The sequence below is a fragment of the Somniosus microcephalus genome, chromosome 11 (genome assembly GCF_052327205.1).
Source record: "Somniosus microcephalus isolate GS21.2 chromosome 11, FLI_Smic_1.0, whole genome shotgun sequence".
Classification (NCBI taxonomy): Eukaryota; Metazoa; Chordata; class Chondrichthyes; order Squaliformes; family Somniosidae; genus Somniosus; species Somniosus microcephalus.
Genome location: NC_140997.1, coordinates 192,681,577 through 192,694,425, shown reverse-complemented (window position 1 = coordinate 192,694,425; position 12,849 = coordinate 192,681,577). Strand labels below are relative to the sequence as shown.

Genomic DNA, 12,849 nt, shown 5'->3' with positions numbered 1-12,849 from the left:
CAATCAGCAAACAGAAGGTCTCTCATTAATACTATTAGAGATCATAGGACTATTCTCTATTTAAACTTCGTAACGTCAAAAATATACTTAAATTTGTGATTTTAGGGTCTGGGTGTGTACAGAATGCATTATTTTGTAAGTCATCTACATTTTCATTTTTTTCCTCCCAGCAAACCATTTTAGAAACCTGAGAATAATGGTTTCTTCAAAAATCTATTGGAAGACAGTACTTTACTTCTCATGGACAATAAATACTTTTCATGGACAAGAAATATAACTGTAACAATCCTGTGGCTCATATGTAAATGCTTCCATTTGCAGCCTCAGAATTTCAAAGATAGCAGCCTCACTCAGAACACCACCCACCTGATGGTAAGCTTGAAAGACTGGCTTGTAGTTTAAGCATTTAAAATTAAATATATACTTGGATTTGTCAGGAGGTATCCCCTCACACGGTGCTGTCCATTTCAAAGGCGGTATGACGGCGTACGCTTACAGTATGCTGTCATACCGACCGCAAATTCTGCCCCATTGTTTTTTCCAGTCAAAGTGACTGTAGATGGTGTTAAAAAATTCATGCTTTACTTTGTTTTGTTGTTCTTAATGCTGGTGAAAAGATTTTCAAAAATATTCAAGGAGAATTCAATGGTTCCCTTCTCCTTGTTAGTTGTATTATTTGTAGCCATTTGCTGATTCTTGATTAGTAGTTTTTGTACCTTCTTGGGAATTGTTAGTTTTTTATTCCCACTAGTTTCTTGGTTATTAATAGATTCCGTACCTGTACATTTGTGACTTATTGTTGTTTTATGAATATGATGACTGTTGGATCTGTCATAAGTATGACACACACTTTGCATTGTATGGTAAAATGTGTCACTTTCAAGTGTAACTTTGAGGTATGACAGACATGTGCTAGCGGCAAGCCCTTTAATACATATATATTTTTCTTTATATCTATATACAGCACAGAATTCCTGTCGGCCTAATCTGTTATGGCAACTTTTAATATAATTTTATATCCACAGTTCCCATTCATTTTGGCATTTGTCAACTGTCATTCATGTAGCTCTGTAGAATGAGATTCTGAAGTCTGTCCTCTAACTCCATCACCATCTTTTTATTTATATATATGTTTGTACATTTTATATTAATCAACTGACCATGGCCAATACATTAATATGGAGAAATAAATTGGATTTATCTAAAAAAAAACTTTCATGTATAATTTGAGGAGTTTAGGAATAAAGGGAGTGCTTGTTTGAAATACATAAATTAATGTAAAATAGATTAAAAGGTATATGAATTATGCAGTATTTTATAGAATTGGTTTAGAGTACATAATTTTAATAAGAGGCCAGAAATTTGAGTCCCCACGGGTGAGTACGCGCTGTGTACTCACGCATAGGGCCAACGAAAGTGCCGGTTTCGTGCATGCACTGTGCATGCGCTGGAAACCGGAACTTCCATTCCCTTGAAGGAAGGGGTTCACAGGTCAAAAGTGTGCACCGGAGAGGCAGCGCGTACGCCTGGAACTTCCGTTTTTTTACAGGTTTCTCCGGGAGGGTAAGTCTCTAGCAGCCGTGCGTTTAAAAAGCAGTCACAAGGCCTGCTTTTAACAAGGTAAGTGGTGAATTAAGTAAAATTAAAACTTTTTTCCACAGGTTTATTATTTTTAAATACTTTAAAGAAAGGTAAGTTTATTTTTAGCCCCGTTAAAAACTGTAATTAATTTTTCAAAAATTTTAATTATTGTTTAAAATAGTTATTTTATGTAATTTATAGTTATTTTAAAAATGTGATGGTTTTTAAAAAATTTATTTGAAGTTTTAGTTAGGTTTTGGGGCCGATCTCTATTCATAGATTTGACAGGTCTTCCTGTCAAATCTATGAATAGAGATTCCCCGCTACGATTGGCTCTCCATGGCTCACGTGATCCCAGGGGACGCTTCGAACTAACTGCGCCCCTGGGATACGCGAGCACTGCGTGCCGGCAGCTGGAGGAGGCCCAGAATCGGAATCCCATGCGGGCCCACAGCACAACGGCTGACGCGCTAGGTAAGTGCAGGTTGGGGGCTTGCACCCACGGGAAGCCTCCGACCCAAATTTCTGGCCCATGGTATTTTATCTCATTTAACTTAAACAGGAAACTAATCACAATTAACAAATATCCTGCATTGAGGTATAAGCTCGATGAAAAGAAAGAGCAGTTAAGTTTCAAAATGTGGGAGCTAAATATGGGATGGCAAAATAGAAAGAAGGAGATGAGAGTAAGGCTCGGTTGGATTTGCACAGTTTATGACTTTACAATACCGCTCCTATGTGGAGCCAACTGGAGAACATTTTGTTTGTTCTTTTGTTACTTTGACTTTGGTTTTCTACAGACAGATTCTGAACGTAATGTTTGTTCAAATTAAAGTTTCCCTAACCCACAAAGCAGCATGTAATCTATATTCTACCATGACCTGAAAAGACACACCAATTGTGGAGAGGGAAGAGGGGGAGCAAAAAAAAATAACAAAATAAAGGGGAGAGAACTTTCACTTGTCTGTTTTAATCTTTGTCATCTAGTGTAATTAATGTTGGCTGTGATCCCATAATAGACTCCTCTTGTACACAACATGAGTGTGCTTTTCCTGTACTTTGCCCTAGATCCACAATGAAATATAGAACAAACTCAAGTTACTGTTTCTAGTTAACCTTCTGCAACCAGCTACTCACTGTCACTTTCTCATGAGATAAATGAGATTAATGGCAGAATTTTTGTACCAAAAACCAAGAGCCAATTACATAGAAACATAGGAGCAGGCCATTCGGCCCCTCAAGCCTGTTCCGCCATTTAATGAGCTCATGGCTGATCATCCAAACTCAGTACCCTGTCCCTGCTTTCTCCCCATATTCCTTGATCCCTTTAGCCTTAAGAAATATATCTAACTCCTTCTTGAATATATTTAATGAATTGGTCTCCACTGCCTTCTATGGTAGAGAATTCCACAGGTTCACCACTCTCTGGGTGAAGAAATTCCTCCTCATCTCAGTCCTAAATGGCTTACCCCTTATCCTTAGACTGTGACCCCTGGTTCTGGACTCCCCCACCATCGGGAACATCCTTCCTGCATCTAGTCTGTCTAGTCCTATTAGAATTTTATAAGTTTCAATGAGATCCCCTCTCATTCTTCTAAACTCTAGCGAATAGATTCTAGCGATCGAAACATTCTATGATGAAAATATCCAAGGCCAGTTGGTTGCAAACACCAGCTGTTGCTCAGTGAAATCTCTCTCTCTCTCTAATGATACCAACCACATTTTCCCCGATATCGAATGAACTAAACATGAACACCTTTCAGAAGCTGAATTAACCGAGGTCCATATGCCAACACCCCTCTCATCTTCCATTCACTTCAATTGAAAGGAAACCGACAGATTGGACCAGTCAGGAATTGAAAGATATTTACAACAGATTCTAGATGTTCTTAGAGTTGGGATCTTTCTCTATTCTGTCCACTCGAGGAGTTAGATAACAGACTTTCTCCTGTGAATATAGAGCTGGGGTATTAGGCCGTGATGTGTTCACTTGTTCATCTTGTTGACTTTAAACCTTTGCCAATTATTTGATGTGATCTGTTTACTTGTACATATTTTTTTCAATACACTTGCTGAGTGGGTTCAAATTTAAATTGAAAGCAGGTTTGCAGGCGTGATGCTCTATTCTCACATCGAAGGTGAGACAGATGCTGTGGGACACACGCTAAGTCCAGTAGCTGAAAGTTATTAACAGGCTGGGTTTTGTGTTTAGTGATCCCGGGTGTGTAACCAAGACCATCCCTGGATACCAAGGCTAGGAGAGGCACTCTGGAAGGTATGGGGAGCTGGGACTTGTCCATGTGAGTAACCAAAGGTATGAGAACTGAAATAATCTCGAGTTTATATATTTTTTATTTATTTGAAGGGCACTACATAGAAGAAACTTTCTTTGCTTCCTGATCACTTTTATAATACCACTTGAAAGTCACAGTTTTATTAATATTGTAAAACAACGTAAAATGTTGATTTTGAAGTCAGCAAAGGATAATTCCATAAAAAAGGTTAAACTTTTAATCATATTTGCTGCCAATATACCGTGCCTTGCAAAGTTGCAATCAGGGTTGACACACATGATTCCCTTTGTGACAAGTTTGCAGTTTTTCACCTAAGCTATCGGGAAGAACCAGGTGGATGCAACCCACCCAGGAGAAGGGGGGAAATTGAGGGTGAGTTGACCCATGATTCTGCCATACACATCCTAATGACCAGTTATTGTGGCATTGGCAGAAACTTGGAAATAGGTCACCAGGCTGCCTTTTCAAATGGAAGAGAGGGGAAAGAATTGAGCTGAAAATGCATTGGAGCTCATTACCTGTTGAAGATAAATGAAGATAAAGCTATATCAATGACTTAGATGAGGGGACCGAGTGTAATATATCCGCTGCTCACGATGCGGTCTCCTCTACATTGGGGAGACCAAACGCAGATTGGGTGACCGCTTTGAGGAACACCTCCGTTCAGTCCGTAAGGGTGGCCCCGAGCTTCCGGTCGCCTGTCATTTTAATTCACCGCTCCATTCCCACTCGGACCTCACCGTCCTTGGCCTCTTGCATTGTTCCACGGAAGCTCAACGTAAACTCGAGGAACAGCACCTCATCTTCCAATTAGGCACTTTGCAGCCTTCCGGACTCAATATCGAGTTCAACAATTTCAGATCATAACCTCGGCCCCATTACATTTTTACTTATATATTTTTTCCACCCCTTTGTTTTGGATCTTCCCTTCCCCCCCTTTCCTTTTTTTTCTCTCTCTCACACGGCAGCTGTCTCCCATCCTGCCAGTACACTTCACACCTAATCTTGCCGTCTTTTGTCTCCACTGTCCTATTACCATCTCGTCTGGTTTTGAATACCACTTAATGTCTCTTTTACTTCTTTTGTTCTATCGCAGCCCTGCCTTCGATCTATTTTATTTCCTTTCCAGTTTGAAAAAGGGTTTCGACCAGAAACATCAGCTCTAATTTCTCTCCACGGATGTTGCCTGGCCTGCTGAGTTTTTCCAGCATTTTCTGTTGTTATTTCGGATTTCCAGCATCTGCAGTATTTTGCTATCGTAATATATCCAAGTTTGCTGATGATACAAAGCGAGGTGGGAAAGTAAACTGAGTAGGACATAAAGAGACTGCAAAGGGATATAGACAGGTTAAGAGATTGGCAAGAAGGTGGCAGATGGAGTATAATGTGGGGAAGTGTGAAATTATCCACTTTGGTAGGAAGAATGGAAAAGCAGAGTATTTTTTAAAAGGTGAGAGACTAGTAAATGTTGCCATTCAGAGGGATTTGGGTGTCCTTGTACACAAATCACAGAATGTTAACATGCAGTTACAGCAAGCAATTAGGAAGGCAAATGGTATGTTAACCTGTATTGCAGGGGGGGTTGGAATATAAGAGTAAGGAAGTCTTGCTGCAATTATATAGGGCTTTGAGGAAGGCTCGAGTGGCCGAATGGCCTACTCCTAGTTCTTATGTTCTTACGAATATTATGGTCAAAGTGCAACAATCATTGTTACTATGATAGCTAAATACTGCAGATGCTGGAAATCCGAAATAACAACAGAAAATGCTGGAAAAACTCAGCAGGCCAGGCAACATCCGTGGAGAGAAATTAGAGCTGATGTTTCGGGTCGAAACCCTTTTTCAAAACTGGAAAGGAAATAAAATAGATCGAAGGCAGGGCTGCGATAGAACAAAAGGAGTAAAAGAGACATTAAGAGGTATTCAAAACCAGACGAGATGGTAATAGGACAGTGGAGACAAAAGATGGCTGAGATTAGGTGTGAAGTGTACTGGCAGGATAGGAGACAGCTGCCATGTAGGAGAGAGAGAAAAAAGGAAAATGGGAGGGGGGGGAAGGGAAGACCCAAAACAAAGGGGTGGAAAAAAATATAAGTAAAAATGTAAAAGGGGCCGAGGTTATGATCTGAAATTGTTGAACTCGATATTGAGTCCGGAAGGCTGCAAAGTGCCTAATCGGAAGATGAGGTGCTGTTCCTCGAGTTTATGTTGAGCTTCTGTGGAACAATGCAAGAGGCCAAGGACGGCGAGGTCTGAGTGGGAATGGAGCGGTGAATTAAAATGACAGGTGACCGGAAGCTCGGGGTCCCCCTTACGGACTGAACGGAGGTGTTCCGCAAAGTGGTCACCCAATCTGCGTTTGGTCTCCCCAATGTAGAGGAGACCGCATCGTGCGCATTGTTACTAATCCACTTTAGAAACAGTCTGCAAGTACCTTTGCTCTCCAGCGGCGTTTCATCTCCATGTAAACATCGTACAACTCGTCAATTTCAGAGACTGCTGAATCCGGCATTGTGTGTTGAGGGATAATGACAAAGTCTTTTACAGCTGAAGGAGTGTCAAAGGAATTGAATTATTACAAGAATTCCTCGTCTATTTTCAATACATATTTTTAGATTTGTGTAGTTCGATTTACCCAAATGTGTCATTGAAATAAGAGGGAATAATCTAACCCATTAATGTGGCAGAGCTTCGGAACGAAAATGATAATCAAGTGTGTGAAGCCCAGGTTTAGTTAAGTAATCTTTCATCGTGTCAAATGGGGCATGTGCTGATTCTATGACTGGTTGGTCTCACTGTGCTTAGTAATCAGTTCTATTCTCTGCTTTCTATCCAGCTTTTCACAATTATGGGTTAATGTATAATTTATTCTGTCACATTTAATTCATCCATTCAATTAACACAAATGATGTAACTGTGAACATAAAACAATATCATTTATTTCTGTTTAAGTAATAAATAAATAAATTGGTACTATTTTAGGATTTAACAAATCAGATATACATGCACAGTACTAACATAGTACTTCATAATTAACAAAACTTCAAAATCCTAACTATGTAAACTGAATGGTTTAATAACTTTGTGATAACCTTGCTACAAGCAACCCACTGGTTCAATGAGCAACTGCACTGCGTGGTGCGGCCTGACCCATACAGACCCAGAAGGTCCCAGCTTTATGTTCCAGGTCTGTACTGAGTCAGCTGGTCTTGGGCAGGATGGCAGTAGGGGTCCTACAATAGGACTTAGTGTCATGAATCTTATCATTCATGAAGAAATGACTCATGAAATAACACTGGGCAGCCAGCTGGTGGTGCCATCCAAGGAATATAAATACTCGGGCATGGGCCCAGCTTGCCCAGGGCGTTTTTGTAACCAGGAACTAGGGATGTAACTAGAATCTCATGGTTGTGAAACAGTGCATTAAAGCCTTGTTTTATACTCAACCAAGTGCTTAGTGAGTTTTCTTACGTCACTTAGCTCCTCTAGGTTGGGAGAGTGGGGAAGAATCTGCTCCTAACCAAAGGCCAGTGACTTCTGCTGGAACGTGAATGCATAGCGACATTGGGTGAGGATCGAATTCAGTTTGGTTGTGATGACCCACCCGCCTCCCCCCGACTGGCTGCTTTTACCTCAGTTCCTGCGAAAATGTGAGTTTTGAAGTCCTTTCCGAACCTGAATTGGGTGAATTTAGCTATCTTCAAATCAGGTCAGATTTGGACATGACATCAGAATTTCACCTTATCTGGACAGCTAGTAAATTACACCTGAAGAAACACTGCAGGAAAATAGCACAGTGTAGGAAACCATGTTATTTATTCCTCTACAATCAAGAACAGAAATACTTTGGGTGCTAGTGAGCAATCACCCTGATCTGCCCCAGAGAGATTTCTTATCCTTTAACTTCTACGGGAATGTAACTATTTTATATATGAAAGAAAGAGAGTAACTTACTGGTATAACGAGATGAAAACCATACCACAAATGGTTCTCTTATAAAAGCATCCTCGTCACCTGCCTGATTATCAGGATATTGATAACTTCTTTTCACTGATAATAGTTTATGTCTAAAATAAATGTAGAAACATGTACAATAAGGACAGTGCCACTCAACAGGCTAATATCTCACGTTAAACACAAGCTAGGAAAAACATTAAAGCTTGTCTTTTGGGTAACTGGACATCCAATACTGGATGAGCAGAAATTGTCTCCAATTAAATATTGGGAAGACCGAAGCCATTGTTTTGGTCCCGTTCCCTAACCACTGACTCTATCCCTCTCCCTAACATCTGTCTGAGGCTGAACCACATTGTTCGCAACCTTGGTGTCATATTTGACCCTGAAATGAGCTTCTGACCACATATCCATGGCTTAACTAAGACCACCTATTTCCACCTCCGTAACATTGCCCGTCTCCGCCCTTGCCTCAGCTCATCCGCTGCTGAAACCCTCATCCATGCCTTTGTTATCTCTAGACTTGACTATTCCAATGCACTCCTGGCTGGTCTCCCATGTTCTACCCTATGTAAACTTGAGGTCATCCAAAATTTGGCTGCCCGTGTCCTAACTCGCACCAAGCCCCGTTCACCCATCACCCATGTACTCGCTGACTTACATTGGCTCCTGGTTAAGCAACGCCACGATTTCAAAATTCTCATCTTTGTTCTCAAATCCCTCCATGGCCTCACCCCTCCCTATCTCTGTAATCTCCTCCAACCCCACAACACCCCCCCCCCCCCGAGATATCTGCACACCACTGGCCGAGAATTCGCCTACCGAAGCGGGCTCAGTGCGGTCAAGGTAGGTGGCGGGTGGCAACCCCGCTCCCGACTCCATCCCGCTCTGAGAAGAATTTCCCCCTGATTGGGCTTGTTAAGCCCGCCCTGCAAGGTCCCCGGCCAATTAAAAGGAAGCGGTTCTGATGACATCAATTGATGACACGTCATCAGCCAGTTTCCTTAAAGGGGCCATGTCCAAATTCATTTTGACAGTTGTGCAGTCAGTATTCTACAGCATTGAGGTACTGCAAACACTGACAAGCACTGCACAAAGGTGCACGGCTGCACCCAGCCTCTCCCATGATTCCCTCCATATGCTTATGGAGGGTGTCACAGCACACAGGGTGGCTCTCTTCCCTTCCAATGGGCGGAAGAGACCTCCCCAAGACATCAACACAGCCTGGTTGCACATTGCAGAGGAGGGCACAAGCAGGGATATCGTAAGGAGGATCAGGCTGCCGTGGTGCAAACCTTTCAATGATCTCAGTAGATCACGAAATGTTACTGCAAAGCCACACTCAACCTCATCCTGCTGTGCCACTCATCACATCCCCATCAGTCTGCCTTTCCTACCCTACTCCTGCACATCCTTACTCACACCAACTTACTTTGCACCTCCACCCATCCCTCTCTATCTACATCAAAATATCCCCATCTCACAGCCACCCCACACACTCACCCTCATCCTTGTCCAATCATACCAACTAACGACACACAAGGGTAGGCAATTGGGCGTTTTTGCCAATGTTCATGTTAAGTTTCTGTTAATATGGTGTCAAACATTGAAACCATTATTTTCAACACTTTTAGAGTTCTTGGACAGATTTGTGTACACCTCTGAAAGTGGCTTAGTGAGTTTCAGTGAATGGTGAGACATAACGGTACCCCCACAATGGTGATGAGTGTGAAAGGAATGGCTTGGGCATTGTAGGGATGCTTTATGGTGTTGGTGTGGGGTGGTGCCAACCTGGCGCAGCATGTGGCAGCCAGGGCGTACAGCATCAAGTGAAGTAAATCTGGCCATGGTGAGGCAATCCCTGGCCTCCTGGGCAGCAATGTGCTCGGGTGCTGATGCCCTGTGTCCTGTGCAGCATCAGGTGATTGCAGAGCAGGTTGGTGTTGTTGTTGGTAATGCTGGTGTGCCTGGTGATGTTGGTGTTGGGGCTGATTGTGGTGGGATTCTGAGGACCAAGGTGAGATTTTTTCAAGGGTACCGATGCTGCTGGAATAGATGGCAGCTGCAGTTGAAATGACAGAAGCGATTTGTCAATGGTGAGAGAGGTTGTTCCAATGAGGTGACAGTAGATAGAGTGTTTACTGCAAACACTTCCAACCTGCATAAAGCTGAAAAGTGTATTCCAAATCCTGAAGGCTCCGGCTTCTAACATTGGAAAGTGAACAGCTGTGAAATCATTGCTTTTATACCACTTTTGTAGCTGTCACCTATTCAGAGCAATGGAGAGTCATTGAAAACCCGACCTACTTACCTGACGTGATCCCCGAGAGCCATGAAACTCATCAAAAAGCTGGAAAAATGGTAAGTACATGGTAAAATGCTGTTTAAATAACTTTTAACAATCTTTTAACTATGTCAATTGGCTCCCCCACTGCTTGGTATCGGGTCTGTAAAGCCTAGACAGACACTTGGGAAACTGACATAGAAGTGGGATCATAAGAACATAAGAAATAGGAGTAGGAGTAGGCCATACGGTCCCTCAAGCCTGCTCGATCCCGACCCGCTGTCAATCTTTTCTATTTTGACAGCGGACCTGCCTCTGAACCCGCCCTCTGAGCGCTGGCAAAATTCCGGCCTAAAATTCTGCCCTCTGGAGCATCCCTGATTATAATCACTTAACCTTCGGCAGCCTCCTGCTGCCTAGGCCCTAAGCTCTGGAATTCCCTCCCTAAACCTCTCCGCCTCTCTACCTCTCTTTCCTCCTTTATGACACTCGTAAAAATCTACCTCTTTGACGAAGCTTTTGGTCACCTTCTCTAATTTCTCCTTATGTGGCTTGGTGTCAAATATTTTGCCTTTTAATACTCCTGTGAAGCGCATTGGGACGTTTTACTACATTAAAGGCGCTATATAAATACAAGTTGTTGTTGTTGTAATAAACTGAGTAGACTGTATTATCATTTGACAGTTTTACTTCGAAAAAACATCACCTCCTGAACTGGAGACTGCTGCTATTCCTCCTGTATATTAAAAAAAAGTTACTTCATAAAAATATCTAATTCTTGGTGTTTGCTTAAAAATGTGGCTCTACCTACTGAATATTTAATGTGTGATTAAAAATGATTTATCACAGTACTCCACGTTAATGGCAATACTAGGGTTATCTGCGCTACAGAGCAGTCCGATACTTGGGGCTGAATTTTGCCGGTGCTCAGAGGGCAGGTTTGGAGGCGGGTCTGCTGTCAAAATCAGAAAGATTGACAGCGGGCTGTTATCCCGCTCTGAATCCGCCTCCTTGTCAGTTTCCCAAGTGCCGTTTCTGCCTGCGCTTTGCAGACACGACACTAAGCGGTGGGTCATTCAATTGTGCTTGTTAGGAGGGTGCTTAAAGTAATTAAATCCCCGTTTTCCCAGCTCCAAAACATTTTGCCAAGTTTTCCACGAGGTTCCCATCCTCTTGGACCTACTTAAACAACATTTTACCATGTACTTACCATTTTTCCAGCTGTTTAACGAGTTTCACGGCTCTCGGGGATCTCGTCAGGTAAGTATGTTGGGTTCTGAACAACTCTCCATTTCTTTCAATAGGTAACAGCTGCAAAAGTGGTTTAAAACCTGCCATTTTACAGTTGGTCACTTTCCAATCGCAGAAGCTTCAGCCTTCAGTGTTTGGAACCCACTTTTGAAGTGTTTGGAGTAATCTCTCTATCCACTGTCACCTCCTTGGAACAGCCTATCTCAACATTGACAGATTACTTCTGTCATCTCAACCTCACCTGCCATCTATTCCATCAACATCGGTGCCCTTGAAAAAATTTCACCTTGTTCCTCAGAATCCCAAAACGATCAGCCCCAATACCAGCAGCACCGGGCACACCAGCAGCACCAACATCCACACCAACCTCCTCCGCAATCAACTGATGCTGCACTGGATACAGGGCATCATCACCCGGGCACATTGCTGCCCGGGACGCCAGCGATGTCCTCATCATGTCCAGATTAGCTTCACTTAACACTGTACACCCTGGCTGCCACATGATGCACCAGGTTGGCACCACCCCACACCAGCACCATAAAGCATCCCTATTATGTCCAAGCCATTCCTTTCACACTCATCACCATTGGGAGGGGGCGTGGCAATGTTATGTCTCTCCATCCACTGCAACTCACCAGGACACTTTCAAAGGTGCACACAAATCTGTCCAAGAAGGCAAAGTGGTGACAAGAAGGATTTCAATGCTTGACAGCACATTACCAGAAAGTTCACATGACCATTGGCTAAAACACCCAAGTGCCTACCCTTGTGTGCTGTTAGTTCTAATGGTTGGACTAGGATGAGGGTGAGTGTGAGGAGTGGCCAGTGAGATGGGGAAGTGATAATGTAGATAGAGAGGGATGGATGGAGGTGCAAGGTAAGTTGGTGTGGGTAAGGATGTGCAGGAGTAGGGTAGGGAAGGCAGAGTGATGGAGATGTGATGAGTGGCACAGCAGGATGAGGTTGAGTGTGGCTTTGCAGTAACATTTCGTGATCTACTGAGATCATTGAAAGGTTTGCGCCACTGCAGCCTGGTCCTCCTGACAACATCCCTGCTTGTGCCCTCCTGTGCAATGTGCAACCAGGCTGCGTTGATCTCCTGGGGAGGTCTCTTCCGCCCATTGGAAGGGAAGAGGACCTCCCTGTGGGCTGTGACTCCCCCCATAAGCATATGAAGGGAGTCATGAAAGAGCCTGGGTGCAGCTGTGCACCTCTGTGCAGTTCTTGTCAGTGTTTGCAGCACCTCAATGCTGTAGAACACTGACAGCACAACTGTCAAAATGAATTTGGACATGGCCCCTTTAAGGAAACCGGCTGATGACGTCATCAGGCCTGCTTCCATTTAATTGGCCGGGAACCTCGCAGGGCGGGCTTAACAAGCCCAATCAGGGGAAAATTCTTCTCACAGAGTGGGATGGAGCCGGGAGCGGGTTTGCCACCTGCCACCTACCTCGGCCGCACTGACCCAGCCTTGGTAGGTGAAAT

General features: G+C 43.2%; 1 protein-coding gene across 3 annotated transcripts in view; it reads right to left on the bottom strand.

The window, feature by feature from the left end:
• Positions 1-12,849, bottom strand: part of LOC147111072 (deoxyribonuclease gamma-like) — a 49,890-nt gene that overhangs the window by 18,352 nt on the left and 18,689 nt on the right. For all 3 annotated transcript variants that reach the window (XM_086001564.1, XM_086001566.1, XM_086001563.1), the window contains exons 4-5: positions 7,830-7,942; positions 6,310-6,422 (exon numbers count right to left, since the gene is read on the bottom strand). In XM_086001564.1, coding sequence (XP_085857690.1) covers positions 6,310-6,422; positions 7,830-7,942 — 226 coding nt within the window. The remainder of the gene's footprint in view (positions 1-6,309; positions 6,423-7,829; positions 7,943-12,849) is intronic.